Consider the following 23,609-nt stretch of genomic DNA (forward strand, 5'->3'; position numbering starts at 1 on the left):
CCCCCGGCCTCATGTAAGTTGGAAACCCCTGGTATATACGATGGTTTCTGAATTTACACAGAAAAAAAAGAATTAAAAAAATGGCGTAGAGACTAGTATTTAACTTTTATTCAATTGCCCCAGATAACTAGGGATAGTAAACTGATGGTAAATTAAATGCTTTTTACACATAAAAAAAATTTATTTAAAATCTCAACTTAAAACTTGTGTATTATGTTTTGTTTTAGCTTCTTGCATTTATTAATGAAATAGAAAAAATGTGTCAAATTTTTTTCAAAAAAATTGGTAAGTGTAGCGGTAAATAGAAGAAAAAGACATCATTTCACACTTAAAAAGTAAAAATAAAAATTACAATATGCATAACATAAAAAAAAATATTAAAAAAGCAATTGTAAAAACTACGCCAAAGTATAAACACACACGCCTCATTAACTACTCTTACACATACGAACAAAGTTAACAAAGGGCTGATAAAATATTATTCCACTCAAATCAGATAAGGTAAAGCAAAAAGCTGTTAAGGAAACCTTACAATAGAAAATACCGTATCAGATTATTTACAAAAAAAAAAAAACAAAAAAAAAAATCGATCATTCATCTTTAACTACTACTGAATTTTCAGTATTATAGGGGATAAACACGAAAATATGTTGTTAAACAGCATTATTTTCAGCTTAACATTTCCTCAAGTGGGAATTTTTTTTTTTCCTGTCAAAAACGAGGCATAGATTATACTAAATGTTCAAAGCTGGAACAGACAGCTAAATTAAGTATTTAACTTGCAAATTTATAGAGCATAGAAAAGCTTTGTAACAAGTTGACTTTCCGAATCGCTGAGCATTCTTAAACTGCGATTTATGGCAAAAATAAATAAATAAATAAAAATTTTAAAACATGTTGAAAATGTATGCTCTGAGGGAAAAATAAAAAAATTTGAAGAAAAAAAAGATACGAAAAAAATTATTAAACATATTTCGTAAGCATAAGCTGCTAACTAATGCTGTAATTTAATATCTGCTGTTGAAAAATAATCCGGTTTAATTTTTATGAAAATGATTAACATTTTCTTTTGCAACAACTTTGACTCTTATTTTACGCTGAGGAAAAAAATATGGCCGAAATTACCAGAACATGATTAAATTTGCCGTGTTTCTGACTCTTGGGAACACCAAAAAGTTCGATAATTTTCACCGAAGCGCTTTGGTAATGATTTTAGTTCAACTCAAAATAAAATATAATAATTGTTATAATGTGTGGTAAACATTAGTAAATGTGGCAAAATTCGACAATTTTATACTGATTTTCTAGAGAAGTGTTTCCCAAAGTGTGGTACGCGAACCCCCAGGCGTACGGGAACAGTTTAGCGGGGGTACGCATTCCTATGCGAAATATCTTGCAGCAAACGAAAATTTAAAAAAAATTTATTAAAAAACAAAGCTAGCCATGGAAATTTACGATTACGTATTCTTCAATTGGCTATTTTTTGAAGAGTTAACAGTTAATAATTAGTGGTGTCAGCTAGTTGTGATTTTTAAATTTTGTGCAATTTTTTTATAGTAAAAAGTACATTCATTTTTTATTAAAAATTTAGAAAGGGTACACAAAAGTCATAAGTTTGGGAAACACTGTTCTAGAGCATGGCATAAAAACCCTTTATTCGGTTAAAGTTACATTTCAGTTTTGTATTTTTTACTAAATGTGTGGAAATAAGAATTATTATTTTGAAAACCAGAATTTTCAGTACACCAGTTACAGAAAAATTACCTAATTAATGGTTTATAAATACCATATATTTTAGTTTTATTCCAGACTTATGTTTATTTATTTATTTATTTTTAACCAGAAATGTGATATTATCAATATAATAATTTTATAAAAATTCTTTTCTCCGTTAAATCAAATGAGAATGACTAATGTTATTAATACATGTATGTCCATGACATGCCTAACTGCCTTTAATAGATATTCAATAATTATTCTATCGGGTCTTTCTAATACAAATACAATTTTTACAGAATTTCCAGTTTTTTTTTTTTTTTTTTTTTTTTTTTTTTTTTTTTTTTTTTTACGGTATAAAGAATTTACACAAAATCGAATAAAGTTGTTTAGAATAATTAAGTAAACAGCTCAAAAATTTTAAAAAAAAGTGCTCGTTATACTGGCATTATGAAAATGTTCATTTAATGTATTTTATTGCTGTTGTATTAATAGTGTAGTTGTTTCTAATGCCACTCGTCAATACCAACAAGCCTGCTTGGTGAAACCAAATTTAAGGCAGAGGGTGCCTCCTTCTTTTTTAGTGGCGCCATCTATGGCCAATACAACTTCAGCCACACACACACGTCACAGCCCGGTCATAGGGCGGGCAACCATTCATACATCTATTCATAAAATCACAGATCGTAATTTTGACCTGAACAAGAGAACGATCTATCTCTAGTTCAATACCCCTAGAGGTATGATTTGTTATGGGAACATGGAGGACTTTGTAACCTGACAGATTTAACGTGCACCAGTCACCATTTGCAACTTCAGTCGGCGGGAACTCACGACCTCTTGGACATAGGCCCAACGCCCTATCGTACGCAATTCATTTTAAGATGTAATTGAGTGCTTCACTAGTCAAATTAACTTAACTTATTGAACTATTTTAAGCACTTGACTGCTTCTTAACTATTTATTAGGTTTTATTGCAAAAACATTTTTTCGAATTTCATAATTGTAATGGTATAAAAAGTTGTCATTGAGGTCACATATATATATATATCAATCGACATTTTGCTTCAGTTAAATGGGAAAATATTTAGGTTTCTCGAAATCTATACTAAAATTTTAATTTGCATTAGAAAATGAGGATATATTTAAAAAAATTTCAACTCAATGGGTTGGGTTATTATGTCAATTCTTAGAGACTTAAATGTAATTATGTTATGTGACCACAGAAACAATTTTTTTATGACTAAAATTTAATTTTTGTTTTTTGGTGAAAACCCTATTGTTTTTGTTTAAGCTTACTTTTCCGAACTTCCCTTTTCATAATACACCAACCTAATGGAAATGATATTTAAAAATTAAAAGTACGAAATAAATTGGCGGTAAAAGAATTGGACTTGAAGAATTTCGTAATTAAGCTATAGAGAAGGCAACTGACAAAAGAAATCACGTCCCATGACTTATGAATCGTGAAACAATTCTAGTTCTTATTTTAAAAGCGTGGAAAAACAGCTGCTTGAAATTAATTTCTTGTGTAAATCGTGATCATCGTGATTTAGAACTCTGCATTTATAGGCTCCCGAGGGCTTATAAAAACATAACTACATATTTTCTTGATTTCACGGAAGAAACGGTAGGAAATCCTTCAGTTTTTCTGCTACTTCACGTTTATAAAACAAGGTTAACTAGGCTTAAAAAAAGTGAAATGACATAAAGAAAAAAAAATCAGCAAAGAAAAAATAAAACTATAATTATGCATTCTTTTTTTAAAAAAATTGAGCTATAAATTTTTTTTAACAGATGATCCGGCGTTAAGCGATGATCCAATCCTGACTTGTGATTTTGAAACCAATCCAGGAAGACAAGGAAACTCCAAGATCAAGTAGGGCAAACTAGCCTTCGGGGATTCTCGGAGACTCAGGGGGTAAAGCGTTCGCCTCCCAATGAGGTGATCCAGGTTCGAATCCCAGGGGTAGCTGGTTGATACGAACTCTGCTTCCGGCTAACACCGAAAACAGCACTGACGTAAATTAACTTCAGTTGGGGGACGGATCATGGGTTAGAATCCCCTTGCTGTCAGGCTAACTGTAGGAGGTTTTGTTCATTAAAGAATCTTCCACAAAGTCTAGTTTGTCCTTATGCTTGATTCAGGAGTTCCCTCTTCTTTTGGGTTGGGTTCAAAATCACAAGGATAGAGTATAAAGTTGAACATTGATAGTCGTAAGCCCAGAATTGGGTCGGTTGCTCAATGCCGGTTGTGAAATAAAATAAAACTAGCTTTCGAGGAGGACGTTTTGATGGAACTAACCCCATGTGAGTTACATGGGGAGGAAAACCACGAAAACCTCCAACGGTTAGCCCGAAGGTGAAAGGATCCATACCCATGATCCGTCGACCACTGTGGATATTTTATGTCAGCAATGTAGCCAGTGCGAGCCGGGAGCAGAATTTGTATAGACCAGCCAATGCTCGGATTTGAACCTGGTTCTCCTCATTTGGAGGCGAACGCCATATCCCCTGAGCCACCGAGGCTAGTTTGTCCCAATGCTTGATTACATGAGTTTGCGATGGCTCTTGGGGATAGAGCATTTGCCTTCCAAAGAGTCGATTTAGGTTCGAAACCCTGCTGTGGTTGGTTTTCTACGAATTCTGATCCTAGCTCCCACCGACCTCGGTGCTTACGCAAAATACCCTTAGTGGAAGGTGGATGATGGGTACGAATCTCTTTGACGGCGAGCTAAATGTGGGAGGTCTTCGTGGTTTTCTTCTCCGTGTAACGCAAAAGCGGTTTAGCTCCATCGAAACAAGTCCTCCATTAAGGTTAGTTTGTCCCAATCATCTATCCAGGAGTTCCCTTGTCTTCTGGATTGAGTTTAAAATTACAAGGCTACTGAGTTATACCTTTATAGTCGTAAACTTAAAAAATTGAGTCGGCTGTTCAACGCTGGCTACGAAATAAAATAAAACCAGCGATTTTACCGACATGAAATTTAAACACCTTTATGCACGTGATTAAATTGTCAGAAAGCAATTAAGCGACGCTTCCGATAAATCTTTCTAACAACCTGAAATAAATTAAAACCCGGACTAAAGACATCCAAATTTCAAAGGATTCTCTATAAATTTATGCATCATTTACAAATGTAACTCATAATTTTTTCCCCTTCTCTTATGTTATAATTCTCTTTCTATATAATATCCCTTAGAATCAAAATTCTCTTGTTATAACTCAATAAAAAGATGTACACAAGCAACATAACATGCAGTGTGATGCCCCGAGAATTTCGTGACTAAAAATTTCTAAATCAGCTACTGGAACCTTCACCGAATATTTTCTGGATACTCAAAGATAAATAATATAAACACGTTCTATTAAGAGAATACAAATTAAATAAAGGAAATATTATAATTGTGCGCAATTGAATATAAAGGGTTATTCGTGTTATTAAGTATGCATAACTTCAAGCTCCGTTTCTTAAGTAAAATATGCTCAGATATAGAACTATCATTCTTTAATTGATGTAGTGAATCAAACCATGCATCGGTGAATAATCCCGTCATGCTTGTTTCCTTTATGAATGAATCTTATTAATGTAAGACAAACGAATCTCATGCATGGAATCCCTCTTAGTTTTTAATGTGCAAGAATGCACAAAAAATTGAATAAATAAATTAAAAATATAAGCTGTAAGAAACTAATTATCATAAATGTATTTAATTTACGTGAGAGAATTGATTCCTAGGCACCTTGTATAATAAGGCGGTAAAGGTTTTTTAAGTTTAAAAAAACTAACAATTCCTACTTGGCCTTAAAAAGCATCAGAAAATCAGTCTCTTAATGCCCAAGCACATTTTAAACCTTGGCCAAAGAATACGTGTTCTTTGTTCGCCAAGTTTCAAACATTCTACAAAGCCGTGAAAGAAAAAAACATTTAATTTCATATAAAAAATTATTTATTACTTCTATTTAAAACCAAAAAATGAAGAAAAAAATTACAATTTTGCAATTTTTCAAAAACATAACTAAAAAACTTAATTAAAAAAAAAATATTAATTTTTTTTTTAATTCAATAAAAAAAAACTAAACTTTGAGAAAACTTGTTTATTTATGCAAATAAATTTAGAAAAGTTTTGTCTATTTTAACAATCATGTACATGCTACTCGTGAAGAAAAAAACCGATGAATCAGCTAGTTGTGCGTAAACAAAACGGCGTGTTAATGTTACAGGCTTGGGGTTAATTATCACCCTGAATCAGCTTTCGGATCAAATTTTATTGGTTACCTGCAAGCGACGTCACGCGTGGATGTTGTACCTGGTGGCTTCTGAATCGTGGCGTAAACAAATGCTGCAATTGAGCAACCAATTAGGTTCGATACTCACGCGTGATGTCGCTTGCTGGTACCCAATTCAATTTCTATTTATTTACTTATTTATTAATAAGAGAAAATGAGAGTTAAATATACTGCCGCATGTGACAGAATCTTATTTCACAACGAGCTTTATTACTCATTTTAAAATTAACTATCGTTAAAATCGCATTCGTCACATTTATGTAAATGATACAAAGCATAAATAAAATTTAAGTTTATGTGGAGGCTACAATTAAATCATAGAAAATCGCAGTAATCAAAAAAGGTTTTAAAATTTAATAAATCTGATAAAATTGTTATTATAATATAATAGAGGATTCCGCTGTTCACAAAAAATTTAAAATAAACAATATTATATAGTTATGAAAACTAGAGAAAAAGGAAACCACTACAAACTCTTACGTATACCCCACTAATTTATGTTACAAACACCCTGAAAAAGCTGTGAATATTAGGTTTATAAATATAATTAAATAAATAAATAATATAAATGGAATTAAATCCTACTAAGCACTAAAACATGCAATTACTGTTTCGTAGGCATTTATAATCTTATAGCTCGCTCTTGCATTTGTTTAGAAAACTCAAGTTTTAAAAAAAGGTGTTTCATTTTATTATCAGCATTTATTACACACATTATCATATCTTTCGTAACGGTAGTTTTGAACGCTATGTTTACACAGCTTTTGACCTGTTTTTACAAATATATTCCCTCTAACATTAAACTAATTTCTTTCCCGGAAATTTTTTTTTTCATTTTTAATACTTCAGACTCAACCGTTTTCTTCATCTGAAACAAATTATCCAAGTAACAGATTTTGCTGCGTCACAAAAAAACGCTGTTTATGACGTAGCACTTGCGACAAGCCATCGAAAATCGATGGTAAACCACCTTATCCAAACTCACGACTAGACATTTTTGTGCCTTTTTTTTAAGTCATTAGGTGAAAAATAGATCGATTATGAGTTTTTGTGCCAAAACACGTGCACTTCGAGCAATTTAGGTTAGTTTTCTTCCGTTGGATTCAAAATATAATACGCACTTATAAGATAAACACTTTTATCCAGTTGTATAATTTTGAATCACAAAAAGATGTAGAAAAAAAACCCTATTATTTTAAATAGTGATAATGAACGAATTAAAGTATTAAAACATTTGTTTTAAGTAGTAAAATATTAAGATATGATCTTGTCTCGTTAGAGCAGTGTGCATTAAGCCTTTACTGAGAAAAAAAAATTCTGGTAATGTTACCATACTGTATGGCAATATGACATTTCTGGAAAGAAAATACATAATTTTGGTTAATAAAACCGAAATATATGGTATTTAAACCATTCATTTAGTAATTTTTTCTCTCATATGAGTGACGGTAATTTTTTCTCTTATATGATTTAACGTGAATTCTAGTTTTCAAAATTATAGTTCATGTTATGTATCACACATTTAGTTAAAAATACAAATCTCAAAAGTAAATTTAACCGAATAAATGATTTTTATGCCACACTCTAAGGTTTCATGATATAATTACCAAATTGAACCACATTCACCAAATTTTGTCACATAATATAAAACATTTTATAGTTAATTTTACCAAAATCATTACCCATATAAATTGTTCCCATAGAGCCAGAAACACGGTAAATTTTACCACTTTCTGATAGTTTTCACCATTCTTTTTCACTGTGGGTAATCGACAATTAAGTTTTTGAATGCAACATAAATAATTTTAATCAAACCGCATTGAAATTTCCCACCATTTAAAATTTACATCTTTTTAGGGGACAGGCCGTTACACAATTTGGAGGGAAAAATTTTCTTTTTTGAAACTGGTTGGTTCTTTTTGAAGATGGTTCAACAAACACAATGAAAGATTTTGAGTCATTAAAATATCATTTTGGTTTTCTTGTAATGATAAACCCACTCAAAAGACAAGAATATCACTTTAACACTTAAATAAAACTAATCACTTATTTAGAAAAACTGCCACTCATTTGCCTTGCAAAAATATAAATACAACACGAAAACCATCAGTAGTTAGCTCGAAGGCTAAGAGAGAATTTTTAATCAACACTCTGATTAGCGCGTACACAATGCTGGTATCAACAATTATTAGGAACGTGTGCTACCTAACACGCAAATCATCTGGAATAAAATGTCAATAAGAAATTCGACAAAAATTATATATTTACTTCTGATAAAAATAAAATTACATTTGTCTGCAAATTGAAAAGTTATTCATTTTAATAAATATATGCTTAATAATTAAGGGCAATGCTCTTACTTTTCGGCACTATTTCGCGATGTAACATAAGAAAATATCGATATCTCGCGATAAATTGCAATATTTTTAAGATGAACTAATTAGGATTTCTTTTAGATTGATTACCCAAATAAAGTTTATCAACGTATGAACGATAATATCAGTATTATATTCGAGAGCACGATATTATCGTATTCGATATACACCGGTAACGATAATAATCACAATATTATCGTTGTCGGCAATGATCGTTAATATTATCATTATCGAATATTACGATTTATATTAAGTATTTGATATTTATTGTAAGACAAGATATTTAGATTCGGTCATGAGAAATCATTTTTAAATATCGTTATGGCAAAATTGAAAAAAAAAAAAAAAAATTCTTTCGATTTTCGCGCTTTGTCAAGGCTAGCTCTAGTTATCACTTTTTATATCATTAACAGAAAAAAAAAAGCTTCAAATTCGTCGCAATAAAAAGACAAACTGATCTGGAAAAAAATGTGAGATGTTACTTGATAGTGAGTTAGAAAAGTTTAAATAGAATCTTATATAATAGCTTCTCCTAACTACGCAGTTTGTGTACCGAAGCATGACAATCGCTAATTCGAAAGCAACAGAAAATTATTTTCCTCATTGTATTCAGAGTAATTAAAATGATGCATTTATCAGTTACTTTCGTTGACTGTCAGATATTGATAACCACGGATGAATCATATTTTCTATTCAAGTAACACTGATGAATGCAACGGCAAAAGACATTGTTGAAACGTTAAGTTAAACAAAAGCATTATTTTCCAAACCTGTGATAAAACAATAGAACCGTTTTAAAGACAGTAATCTATCATACACCTGCCATTCACAAGCTTAACAAAACAAACATTTTAATTACTATTTACATTTTTACACTGATTATAATAATAAAGTGCAATTAAATAAAATTAAACGTAAACTGTATAGTAAAAAATACTGACAAATAAACAAAGAAAACAAAAATTCTAATGTAAATAAAATTGTATATCTACTAGTCAAAAATGATTTAATTAATTACAGTATTCAACATGAAATTTAAAACTAAATTTTTGATTCAAGAATATCATTACATTTAATCAGATAAATCTTAGGAAATATTTAAAACATATAAAACAATCACATATTCAGATCATATATATGTTTTTCAAAGAAAAGACAAGATAAATCCTGTTTTAATAAATTGATTTACAAATAAATTCTATTAAGACAATATATATATATATAAATACAAAAAAAGATATAAAAATTCTATAATTAAAAAGAAATGTAAAGTAAAAACACTAAGAAAAAAGAGTAGAAGAGTTGAAATGAAGTAAACGGAAAATAATCATCAAAAAGAAAATAATTAAATTCTCCAAACGAATGTTTTTTGTCACGCAAGAAATCGTCTGCATTTTAATACAGAAAATTTACAAGCTTAAAAGATGCAGGTAAGTATTCAACTCTATTTCTTTAGCAACTGATTAATAAAATAAAAAATGAAAACATTCGTTCCAGGTGAAAGAATCGTTACAAATCGCGATAAATTTAATGACATAACAGAAGAGCATTCTTTTAGAATAAAAATAAATAAATAATAAGAGCAGTCTTTTGTATTTTTATCAGTGAAAGAAAGTGAAAAGAAACAGAAATGTTGATTTATAGGTAATTTAAATGCTTTCACAATAGAACTGTTTCGGTCGTGAGTTGCATTTTTTTTTAATACTATGAGATATCCGGAAAAAAAATTTCTGTAACAAAACAACTTTCGAGTTATAAAATAGCAGGTAAATTGCTCAGAAAGACTTTTTAAAACAAACTTTGTTTAATTTAAGAAAAGGAATAATATAATACATGTCAGATTTTTTTAATACTGTCTGTTAACACAAAGTAAAAAAAATTTTTTTTACTTATTTTTCTACCTTTTATAATGTTTCATTAAAAATAAATAAATACGGGTGATATCATTTAGCAAACGGTGCGTATAAAAACAGCATTTTTATTATTAAAATATAATATTATACAAATAGTTTATAAATTATTATACTGTTAAAATATAAATTTTTTAACTACACGAAAAAAAATGTACTTATTTTAAAGCAATCTTAAGCAAAAATAAAAGGCTGAATAAATCTGAGTACAAATTAATAAAGTTATAGTTTTATTTGAAAAAGAAAAAATTTCCTGTTTTACATTAAGATTTATAGATTTTCAACGCTCTTTTATAAATTAAGACTCTTTTATAAATTAATAGTAAAAGGGAAAAAAAATTTTTTTACTTGTTTTTAATAGTAAATTAAAAAAAGTGTTTGGTATAATAAAAATCAAAACTAAGTGTTCCGTATTAGAATTTTTATACACATTTAAAAAAGATTTATATTTTCTGAAAATAATTAACTATAAAAAAAAATTTAATTACGAGATTCAGATAGGTGTTTATAATCAGACGTTGGGGCTATCTTAAAAAAAATTGAATAACTTTAAAAAAAAATTCAATGTGATGACAAACTAGGTTCATGGTTTGATACAGCTGAAAGAATTGACAGAAAATCCGTGACCACTACCACAACCAACAACATAAAGTAGGTAAACATATTTGAACAAGTCAATCACAGTCGTCTATTTTAAGAGAAAAATAGGAGCTAACTTAAAACAACTTCAATAAGTTCTCTTCAAATATTTGTAGTCCCTTTTACTCCAAAAAAATTGCCCTGAATTTTAAATCCCTCTTATCGTAAAATACAAACTAATAAAGCTTCTACCAAAGCAACATTTAAAATAATTTTTATTTGATCATTTTTAAGTATTTTGAAACGTTTTATAAATCACATTAGAAATTATAATTTAGCAGAAGAATGACTGATTCACTAACAGAAAATTATTTGGCCAAAAGCCGAATGATTCATATGATTCATATATCTACAAAATATTTTGATGAACACAAAGGTTAAAATCTGAAGACGGAGAAAGGGGAAGAAAAAAAAAAGAAGGGATTCATCTATTTGTAGCAGGAATCCATCATTTTGGCAACAAGATTTTGCGGAATGTGGCACTTGGCATTGAGTTGAATAAGATTTTTTTTCCCTTTTTTCTCTCTCTTAAGAAATAACATTTCGATTCATGACGAGATTTCACATTTTTATGTGTGCGCATTAATATCAAGAATGTATTTTCAGCCCATGTGTCAAAACACATCAAGAGAATGTCAGTTGTATTAAGACAAGTAGATACCTGATTTTGATGACTTAAAAATCCCTAAAAATGACCTTAAAATAAAAAAAATAAAATCATCTGGCCATACAGCAAGAATTTCATTTTAAAACATCTTTCTTTCCTAAAATTTCATAAAACATATAACTGCATGAAAACTAAAACAATATAAAGAAAAATTTGCTTTTTATTTTTATGAAAGTTTGAAATTAATGCTTAATTTAAAAAAAACTAAAAAAGAATGGAAAACTTTTTTGATACTTGTACACTGTATGTAGAACTCAGAAGCTGACTTACGCAAATGACAAGATTTAGATGGTTTAGATTTAGACTATTTTTGAAACATTCTGTGTATCTTTTTTAAATCAGCTTAAAATCAACTCAAGCTCTCGAAATTACATACAACTAGAACGGCTAGGAGTTAAAATGTGTGCAAATTGTAAGAATGTGCTTGTACTCCTAAAAATGTCACAAATGACCCATAATATTAAAAAGGAATGACCGAAAAATTGTTCTGAAGTGCAAAAGTGTCTAAAAATGCAAAATTTCATAGAAATTCGGGTCTTAATGATTAGAATCAAATTTTTATTCATGAAATTTCATGTTGCATTAAGGCTTTTGTTCCCTGCTATAAGAATAGGCTTTAAGAATTTGTGTTTAGAGTTCATGTTCCCTGCTTTAAGAATATAAGTTTAGAAAGTATGTATTTGCACTTTAAGTTTAATAACATCAAGTACTTTGTACTCTAAATTTGATTTGAAGAAAATATCTTTTTACTTATGTTCTATTTCACCTGCCCTGAGAATAAACATAAAACCTGCTACGAATTTAAGTTTTCTCGGATATTTTAAAGTTTATGACATAATTCCAGTAACTTATGGCATAAATATGACAAGGAAAAACTGTATGCCCAATTTATTTATTTTCCTTTTATTCCCAATGATAAATATGAACCACCGTTAATTTTGGTTTTATTACTCTTAAAATGTAAAATATTCATTATATGGAGGTGAGAATAATAAAAATCATTTCATTGAGATTAATTTTTAACCTGCAAAGCATAATTAATTTCAAAATAAATAAATAAAAACTATTTAGTTTTGAATTTATGAAATATTGTACTAATGTAAATTGCTGATAGAAGATTACTAAACAATAAATGCTTTGTTTAAAATATAATTTTCCTTCCCAAACTAATAGAAGGAACCTTGTTATCCTAAGTGACAAAACGCTTAGAAGAACCAACAATTTACGTAAATAGATAAATGCATTCACGAGGTTAAATAATAAAAACCATTATCTTCAGAGAAACATTTAAGAAAATAAAATTTTACCGTAAAAAAATTATCCAGTTTTAATTTTCTGATGAAATATTGTGTTAACGTAAATTACAAGTGGAAGATTCTAAATTTTTTTTGTTTAAAAAATTAATTATCTTTTTTCGCAAAAGGCAAAATAAATTATATAAAATCAATCAAAGTAATCAATAAATATTCATCCCCGAAAAATTTTTAAATTTTATTTTTTATTGTTTTATTACAAAAATAATAAAATAACAAATAAAGCCTGTTGTAAGTTTGAAAGCAATTGAATACAACGCTAACAATTATTTAAAAATTAAAAGTTCGTCCAAAAAACACTTATTTAGTATCCGTATATAAAACAATCTCAGAACAGAAATTGTCTCATACGCTTTATTTTTAAATAGTGCAACGTGACATTTAAAATGACGCAATAAAAATTACGCGTAAAAACGCAATAAATGTCGCATACTTTCTTTTGAAAGACCAGTTACAGAAAGCACAATAAACATTTATCCCCAAGAATTCCTGCATTTTCGTTTTTTGTCATAAAATACGACTCTCAGGCACTTAGACCCTGTTTGTTTACTAAAATGATTAGAGATAAAGTCACATTCTTTCAGGCATCTTAGCTTAAAAGCAACCCTAATGTAAACATAGACATTTTAAAAAATAAGAGCAGGTGCTTTTACTTACAATAATATATATATTCAGTGTGATTTGATCTAAATTTCTCAGAGGAATGCATATTGACCTTGAATATTGTTTCATTGAAAACAATGACGAAATATTTATTTTCGTTCTTTTATTCGAAATAGAACACGAGGCAACAGGAAGACTTTTCATCAGTTGATTATCAATATAATATTCTCTTACTTTTTTACTTTTTTAACAATAAACGTATTTTTTAATGAAAATAAATTTAAATTAAGTGATTGATACTAGAGCAATAATTATAAAAAATTTTATAATTCTAAATTTAAGATAAAAAGTTTGATAAAATATATGAAACGAAGATATGTTATTCAAGAAAAAATCGATTAGTTAAGAATATTAACGATGCAAATTTTGTACAAACAGTAAACAAATTAACATTTTCGCTGTAATCAAATTGATTAATTAAAAAAAAATGGAAATTTTCAAGAAATAATTTTAAAATATATTTTTAAAGCTAAAATATTATTTTGTTTATTTTATGGTCAGTTAAAAAAATAATAAAATGAGTTGTTGAAGTTGAAATATAGAAATAAATAACATCAAGATATGCAAACATCAAAATATAATAAGTATCCTTATTTTGGAAAAAATCCAAAATGCAAATTTTTAAAAAAAAAATTTAAAAAAAACTACATGAATTGCTAATTATTAGATGCTATATAATAATTAGCAAATTACTATAATTTGTTATAATTATATGACTGTTTGGCCCTAACTTAAAATTTTCTGAAATATAGAAATAAATAACATCAAGATATGCAAACATCAAAATATAATAAGTATCCTTATTTTAGAAAAAATCCAAAATGCAAATTTTTAAAAATTTTTTTTAAAAAAAACGAACATGAATTGCTAATTATTAGATGCTATATAATAATTAGCAAATTACTGTAATTTGTTATAATTATATGACTGCTTGGCCCTAACTTAAAATTTTCTGCTCAAAATTTTTATAGTACTAGTAGTTCATTAAAAAATTATATATGTATATAAATTAGAATTTAAAACAAATTAAGTGGTTTCATATAATAGAAGTAAATCAATCAAGAAAATTGTTTCAGTATAAAACTAAGCAATGTATATAATAAAAAATCTATGGATATTCAGTATTGTTTATACAAAAATAAAAGAATAATTAAAAAGTATTAATTTTCAAACTAGTATTTTTTTAAAGGAATTCAGAGCTTCATATTAATTGAAAAATTTACGACATTGCAAATAAACTTTTTAATAATAAAAGATTTTAAAAAGCATCATTTTGAAAAGTGCTCATTTCTATAATAAAAATTATATTAAAAAAAAGACAACAAATGATAAAATATACATAAAATGATTCTAATAACCATTATATATTAAAATGAAAATTTGCTACAACTTTCTTAGTTGCAAGAAACATCCATATACAAAATATGAGCAATTTAAAAAAAATGGTAGAACAATTTAAGACACATTTTAGTAAATTAAGAAAATCAGGTTTAGAATATATGTAAGCATCAAGAAACTTTTTGAAAAAAACATTTTTCTTTTAACAGTTAAAATACAGACTAGAGAATTTTGGTGTTTTTTAATTACGTTTAACATGTCCAAACAACTCTATAGATGAATACTTTATTTACCTAGAACTTAATATTTAATTATTAAGAAGAAGAAAAAACTTACCCTGCTATCTGGAAGCCGGCCTTTCAAGGCTTCCTTCACGTTTTTTCTTGTCTTCAGGTAGCACCATAATGGATGTGGTAGTCCTCGATCCAACAAATGACGATTCAATCCAAATTACTTTGTTATTGTCCGATGAAAGGCTGATTTCACGATTTTTCTGCATCGATTTAAGATCACCTCTCGATTCCTCTTCATCGTCCCATTCACTGTTATAAATACTCTGGCTATATGAGAATCTTTTAAACTTAGGATCTTTCCGTTTATCCTCAATTGTGTCCGTTGATAGATTATCGATATCATCACCAGTGTCCGCCTGCGGAGATACATCCTGCTCTTCCACGTCTGGCACAATACTGACATCAAACAACTCGCAAGTGTCCATCGACATATTGTTTATATCATCACAGGTGTCTTCGCCACCAGGAAGTTTACCCAGATCACCGGTATCCATAGAAACCGTTACAGCATCGGCACCTGTGTCATCCAGTGAAGGTGGATCATCTCGACGATCATCCTGAGACGAAGTCCTTCCAAAGGCATCTTCCCCATCAAAAGAAATTCCATTTGCTTCCTCATCTGTGGTAGCGACACTCCACGAAGGTGGAGAAGTCCTTGGAGAGCTAGAGACACCACTACTAGTTGTTGATGTCCTGGCTCTCCAACCAAGATAAGGTTCACGAAAAGCTCTAGCTAGCGCTAAAGATAAGGCAGGTCCATCAGGAGATGGAGAGCTTCTAGACCATGGAATGTTCTCTCGAGAAGACCTCAAAGAATGTATTGGTCTTTTAAGTCCACATGATGCCAAGCTAGACGTAGAAGAAGCTAGGGATTTAGCAGCTGCCCAACCACGCTTTTCTTTTTTACCAGAACCTAATAAAAATCCAGTTTTGGGTTTTTCGGACTGCTTATACCAAGATGGTAATGGTAGGCTCTGCAGAGATCTTTGAATACGCAACTCGTGTTCAGATTTCGCTCGGCCAGAGTCATCTAAATCGTCTTGACTTTGATCCAAATCTGAGTCTTCTATGGGCAAAGAGCTTTCACTATTTTCTGGCTCGCCTAAAGCACTCGTGCTCCTCCACTTATCATCATTTTCAAAAAGTGGAATATCAACCACGTCTACATCAGTTTCTAAATAAGTCATGCTTTGACTTCTGCGGCCTAAGTGCTTTCGACAAGACTGAACATAGCTAGCCCATGCATCATCTGGAGTACTACCTCTCGATGACATCGAGTCACCATATTTAGACTCATCATCTCTGGCTGGACTTTCTCTTTGAGAGGATGGAGTTCTCTCTCTAGCCCATTGTTCACTAACGGCTTTTTCTATTGCTACAAGATCAGGAACACTAGTCACAATGCGAGCACGATCATTCTGTGCTTGAGATACAAATTGTTGGAACTTGGTATTACTATCCACTTTAGGTGCTGATAAAGAAGCCTTGTTATCCAGATACTGTTTCCTGGCAATCTCAGCACGACTAGCTTTCACTGTTGGAGATGTCACACGATGGTACACTGGTGGGGGTAACGGAGGTTTTGTTAAAGCAAGTTTATATCCTGTGATGCGGTCAACAGCTTCAGGATCAGGTGTGAATTTTTTTCGCGGCAGAGAAAACTTCTTTTCTGGAGGTTTAGGTTTCCAAGCTACACCGTTTGTAAGAGGTTTTTCAATTTTTTTGGTAATAACAACCGGTGTACCGTTACTTAATTTTTGTTCAGTTTTGAAAGGATTAGCGGAATCTCGAACTTCTATTTTCGGAGATGGCGATTTTAAAATCCCATTCGGTACAGTTTTTGTAATTTCTGGAGTATCTTTTGGAACTGGTGTAAAACTTTCTCGCCAATCAACATTTTCAGTGACAGGCGACAATTCCTGGCACCAACCGACTCTGGCATCTGAAACTGGAGATCGTCTCTTAACCTGCGAAGGCGAGGTTCCAACATGAGCTCTTTTACTTTGGCGTTCTTCAGTCAAACGAACCCTTAAATCAATGCCAACTGGCCGAGCGACCATTTTATGGCCGGCCGGTACCACACTGGCATGCACTGACACGAGTTTGACAGGTTCATCACTAAGTTCGAGAGAAGAGAAAGTTCTATACTTCGGTTGCTTCTTCCACCGTCGGAAGTCGTCGTCATCGTCACCGTAAAAGCTATCATCGGAAGGCACGTCGAAAACATCGGGATCGAGTTTGAAGCGCAGATTTTTCACTTTTGTTGGAGTCTCGCCCTTGCTCGGGCTCAGAACGGCAGCTTCCCCTTCCATGTTGGGGGAAGAATCAGAGTGAGGATGCTGAGAATGTTTATCCGCATCCTCTCTCTCCGAAACAGTGACGTCACAGCGCCGGCGCTGTTCTTCATCCTTTTCCCAATGCTCTAACTCGGAAACACTAGCCAAGACATCGCGCAGGATGCGATCCCACTCCCCGTCAATCGATGCTCCAGCTCCTCCACTCCCATTCACGGATGAGGATTTTTCTTGAAAGAACTTCATTCTGGCGCGTCTTTCTTCATCCCGACTTAGAAGAGCTTTTAACCGGCTCACACGGGGGGATGAAGGTTCAGAAGAAACAAGCGGCCGCTCCGCAATTTCATTCAATTCTTTAATAGTCGCATCTAAACTTTTCCTCTCATCCGGCATAAATTCCTCGTAAGTGGGTCTGAAAAACTCATCATTTTTATTTTCGTTATATTTAGAATCCATAGTGACCACTGTTTTGACCATTCCATTGCTGCAAGTGGTATCCGATAGCCAAACATTTGACGTATCAAGAGTAACGCTACTCGAAACGCGCGTTCCGCCGTTCTTCTGTATCAACGTTTCGCTAGTAATAGAAGTTTCGATTATGCATGAAGTATCTACTCCGCCATCCGACCTCTCGCCCGACCGCCGGTCCATTTGCCAACACTCCAAGCGAGCCTCTCGTTCATCAGCCGTTCGAGTGCGTGACGTAGAACATTCCCCCTCTCCTTCACATTTTACGTCACGATCGTTTGTTGTAGTGCCGCCGCTCCCCGCCACCCCCTCTTTACAGTCGATCAAGCTTTGGGAGCTATTAGATCTTCTCCCTATTGTATAGGTTTGCTTCGTTTCAAGAGCAAACGATAATTCTTCGTTTTTTCGCGGCGTCATCACTACTTCTTCCTTATCACCACTTTCTTGGAATTCTTCCAAATTCTCCTTCATCGATCTATGTTTCGGGATGCTCACTTTGGGGTAATTTATCGACATTTTCACATCAGCAGTTCTACCAATGATAGAAGAAGCACGTGTGGGTTCGTCATAGTTGACATCTTGACACTTGTTCCCGCCATATGTTGTTCCATTGATTTCGACCGATAACAGCATCGGGGCATTTTCTTTTTTTAACGTTTTCTCTGTAAACACTGAATTATATTTTTCGTTCACATAAATATTTTTATTAAACGTTTTGTTTAATATTTCTTTTCTAACTTGTTCGAATTCCGTAACGTTTTTTGAACCATTTTTAGAATTTTTATTTGGAAAATTTTTGTCGGTATATTCATCAGCATTTAATAAATTGCTATTTGATTTTGAGCCATTAATTGCTTCAGTTTCTAGTTTATTATTTTCAATTTGATTGAAATCGATGCTTTGAGATTTCTTATTCATATTATCTTCGGATAGAATTTTTTCACTGATTGTTGCATTTAAAGATTTTTCATTCTCGAAAATAGTTTGCTTTCCTTCACTTCCAGCAATTTTATCCTCTTTTGCACCGAAACTATCAGGCTTTTTCAAACTTGGCCCTTTTGTCGCGTTTGTGTTCAATTTATCATCAGCGTTATTGGTTATTGTATAATCATGACCGATTATTTCATTTCCATTCTTTACTGCATTTTGTTCTTCATAAATTGCATTTTTTAACGTATTTTTGTCCAAATTGCCATAATCAAAACTGGCTATTGTATTCTCGTTATTTCCTAAATCTCGTTTTTCAGAAATACCAGCTTTTACAGTATTTATGCTCCAGTTCTCATTATCAGAATCTGTTTCATTTAGTTCCATTCGGGATGTAATAGCTTCTAAATTAAGGGTCTGATGTTTATTTTTTTCTATTTCAAATGCTGTTTCACAAGTCTGCACTTCAGCGTCAGCCGTACAACTAGGTGTCTTGGAAACAAGGCAAACTACAACATTATTCTCAAGTAAATTACTTTGCGTTTTGCCAGCACATTCAGCATCTAAAAATCTATCATTAATATAACTGTACTTCTTGAAAACATGAGAGCTATTTCGAGAAAAATTACGATAAATATATGGGTATTTAAATTTCATTAATTGATGGAACTGAATTGAATTCACGCCGATCCTAAATCGCAATGCTTCTCTTGGATCTGGTTTGGGGAAATAAACCAATGGATTTCCCAAAACAGGAAAAGTCCGTCCGAATGTAACTTTTTCCTTTAGACAAAGTCCAATATTGAGCTTTGAATATCTACCATCCAAATCGATCAGTTTTACTGTGACACCACTCGAATCACTAACACTAGGAAGTGCAAAAACCAGAGCATTAGATTCTTCCTCCTCGTTTGATTTACGATATATCGATGGGAAACTAAATACCGATGTATCGATTATATCTGTTGGTATTTCCAGCTTCAAAACATGCCTTTGAATGGTGCCACTGCATTCTTGCAATTCATTCCGACAAGTGACATTCTGACCTACAGAATAATGTTCGATTGAGTCCTGGGGTGGGGTGCGATTCGGACGTTTGTTCCACAGCGTAACACAGAAAGCAAACAGCGCCCCTGTTGCGATCGCAGTGGCGAAAGGGCTGAGTGGCCACTGGACGCCCAGCCCAGTGTCCATGTCAATCAGGTGCCATAAGACGAGTGAGAAAAAATGTACCTGACAGGAAGAACTCAAGGAATGTTATCTTTTCATAACTCATAAACCACCTTAGAATCGTGACGCAAGGATCATTATAATTCCGGCTCAGTGTCGATATACGTGTTCTAGAAAAAATAATGTTCTGATTTGTTCTTATGATCAGGAAATGAAAAGAACGCGATAATTCACTTTATTATTTGCCTTCTCACCACCTTGACTTCCTCTTCGCACTTGAAGTACTAAGCTACTCTTCCGTCTGAACGAAATCGAAAATCAGTCAATTGAGAAATGAGGAAAAATATTATCCCTTTTAAGGTGACCTTTCCTTTTACGTTGAGTAACGTCATTTACATAAGTAGTGCAGTAGTGCCACTGAAAGACAAAAATAGATATTAGGTAATTTAAAACATAGTGAGAGCTTTTGCTAGAATTATGCATAAATAATACGAGCTTTGTTATCTTAGAATTAAAACAATTATTAATTTTCTTAAATTTTTTTTTAAATTTTCTTATTATATGTATAAAAAAAATTTCTTATTATGAGCCGCAGGGGGTCGGCTTACAACAAGGTGAACCGGGTTCGAATCCCAGCGGTGGCTGGTCGATACGAATTCCGCATCCGGCTTGCACCAACTACAGTGCTGACTTTAAATATCCTCAGCGGTAGAAGGATAATGGGTTAAAAGACATTAAATACTAAGCTCAAAAACACAGTGCTTTTTCTATCAATTAATGATAATTTAATAAAATTTTAATCTCATTAAGATTATGGACTGCCTACTTAAAAGAATATATATATTTATATATAAAATACTTTTTTTGTCTTACATGATACATTTCATTCATGTACAATTTTTTTTTATTCTTTTTCCTTTTTCTTTTTATATCTCTTTTTCAATTATTTTATGTACATAACAAAATTTGTTTCATTTATTGTTTCTTTTTTTAAACAAATGTGACGCACACCATTGTGTCCTCTTCAAGACTTTTCATTGTTGTATCCTAAATTTTATTGTAAAAATTATCTAGAGCAAGCTACTATGTATTATGTATTATGCAATTTTATTTTAATAAATACCCGCTGATCAGGCTTGCTCCCGGGACTGTGGTAAACTGGACTGGTAGCCAAACGTGAACTATACGGGTAAGGGTTTTGCAAACCTAGGGACGTATCCACGTCTGGAGGAAAAGGAAGAAAAAAAAGTCCCCTTGACTTTAAACTAACCCTGGGAGGTTTTCGAGGGTTTTCCTCTCCACGTAACGCAAAAGCGGGTTAGTTCCATCAATACTTATATGTACTAATACGAGAGCACCGCATTGAGGTCACGTCTGTGTAATCTTGGGCCGCTAGAATCAGAAAAGCTCGTTTCATATGCCTTGAAGGGAGAATCGCACGATGACGGTACCGAAAGGGTTAAATAAATTAACAGTTAAATGAATTAACAGTTAAATAGTTTAGTGGAATTTTAGGCAATTTGATTAATTTAATCATTACTGCCATGAATTTTTTTATAAATCTACAGGAAAGATTTTGGATGAGCTTTATTTTGATTTTTTCTAACCACTAAACTATAAACAATACTCCAACATCGTTTATAATTTTTCTACGTTTCGAACATTTTTAAAAGACTACAAAAACTGAAATATTATAAAGGGCTTAAATTAAACTGTGAGATTTTTGTTCAAAAAATTTTAAACAAAGTTTTTGAGTTACTGTGCATTCTTAAGGAAGTAATTTTAGCAATACTAAATTTCTGCTATATAAATATTTCATTCGACCAATGTACCCCTCTTTGTAATAAATTAGGGTTTATCCTACACTGAGAAAAAAAAGCATGGTCCAAATTACCAGAATATGGTAAAATTTTCTGTGTTTCCGACTCTACGGGCAAGGTAAATGTTTTCGAATGGACGACCGCCCTGGGCAGTAAAAAATTATGGACTAATTAATATATATATTTTTAATTACAACATGAAACTTTTTGTCCTCATTCAACTTTTATGTCATAGAAATGAATTCGATTAAAAATTTAAACTATTGTCGATTTGTGAGTGTGTGGAGAGCAATCCTTAAGAACTGCTGCGGAAATTGTCAAGAAAAATGAAAAGCAGTGTTGGCATGATTTAAAAATATTTAACTAAAAATAATCCTTAATTTGAATCACATGATTTTTTTCTAATCATAGATTTATCTAAAAAATATTATGTATACAGTATTCCATTAGCTAATATATCATACCTAAAGCTGTGATAATAAACTATTGATTTCAAATCTCATTAATAAATGTTTTATTCATAAAATCAAAAAATAAGTTAATAAATTCAGAAACAAAATATATTATTCCTTTTTTTAGAGCTTAAATATAGATAAGAATGAAACCTTTTAATTATAACTTTTCATTATTTATTTCATATCATTTTCATATTCTAATGTGCTCAATATTGTAAATAATAATTGTGGCCCTAGCTAGATCTCGGAGGGTTTAAAATGTGGAAAAGCTTAGTGCCAAATATTTTTATTTAATTTACAAATAGCACACGGACGAACAAATTTGATTAATTATGATAGGGAGAAAAAAAGTACGTCCATTCGGTTCTAAGTCTGAGCAACCACTGCCTGGTATGTGGTGGCGCTGTGGTAGCTTGGCGATGTGGTTGCTACATAATTAAAATAATTTGCTGTTTTATTATTATTAAATCTATTTCAATTATACCTATTTGATTCTATACACTTTTATTTCAATACAAGTAATTTTAAAACTTATTAAATGTCTACTTGAAAATAAAGAATAAAGACTTGTTCTGCCTGGAATAATTTATTTTCTAAATAATCTAAACTAATCTGGTCTAAATTAAATTAATTTTCTGATCTATATTAATTAAATTTTCATTCGACAAGTTGATTCCCTGTCTTTGCGATTCATTAATGTTTTTAATTTGATACCTGACTTTGTTTATTCAGTAATTAGTTTGCAATAATTAAATAATAATATTAAACTTTTTATTTTAAGTGGTATTAAGAATTAGTCGCAGTGTTATTAAATCATTTCAGTATTATTTATACATTTTGTCAGAGTCTTGATCGTTAAACGCGAAAACAATAAAAAAATGTGATTGAAAAATTTAAAAAAATTCTATGCTTGATATATACTTTGTTAAACAAATCATGATAAAATGCCCCGATATTTTGTCCAGGGCCGCTAAAACCCTAAGTATGCCCTGTCTATGGGAACATCAAATAGGTTTGTAATTTTTTCCGAAGCTCTTTGGTGAAATTAATAATAAAATATGGTTTTATAACATGTGATTAAATTTGGTAAACGTGGTAATTTTATCTTGATGCCTTTGAGTATGTATGATACAAAAACTATTTATTTGGTTAAATTTACTTTTTTAGTTTCGTATTTGTTTTTTTTTTTTTTTTTTTTTTTTTTTTTTTTTTTTTTTTACTATTTGTGTGGTAATAAGATCAATAATTTTGAAAACAAAAATTTCCGATA

At 31.1% G+C, this 23,609-nt stretch overlaps 1 protein-coding gene across 2 annotated transcripts in view; it reads right to left on the reverse strand.

Annotated features, from left to right (window-relative positions):
- The window catches only part of LOC107451426 (uncharacterized), a 66,033-nt gene that overhangs the window by 28,987 nt on the left and 13,437 nt on the right, over positions 1–23,609 (reverse strand). For both annotated transcript variants that reach the window (XR_006225273.2, XM_043043376.2), the window contains exon 2: positions 15,249–20,481. Coding sequence is in view for 1 of the 2 variants with exons in the window: in XM_043043376.2 (XP_042899310.1) it covers positions 15,253–20,088 (4,836 nt within the window). In the remaining variant the exon portion in view is untranslated. The remainder of the gene's footprint in view (positions 1–15,248; positions 20,482–23,609) is intronic.

Source organism: Parasteatoda tepidariorum, chromosome 8, assembly GCF_043381705.1.
Source record: "Parasteatoda tepidariorum isolate YZ-2023 chromosome 8, CAS_Ptep_4.0, whole genome shotgun sequence".
Taxonomy (NCBI): Eukaryota; Metazoa; Arthropoda; class Arachnida; order Araneae; family Theridiidae; genus Parasteatoda; species Parasteatoda tepidariorum.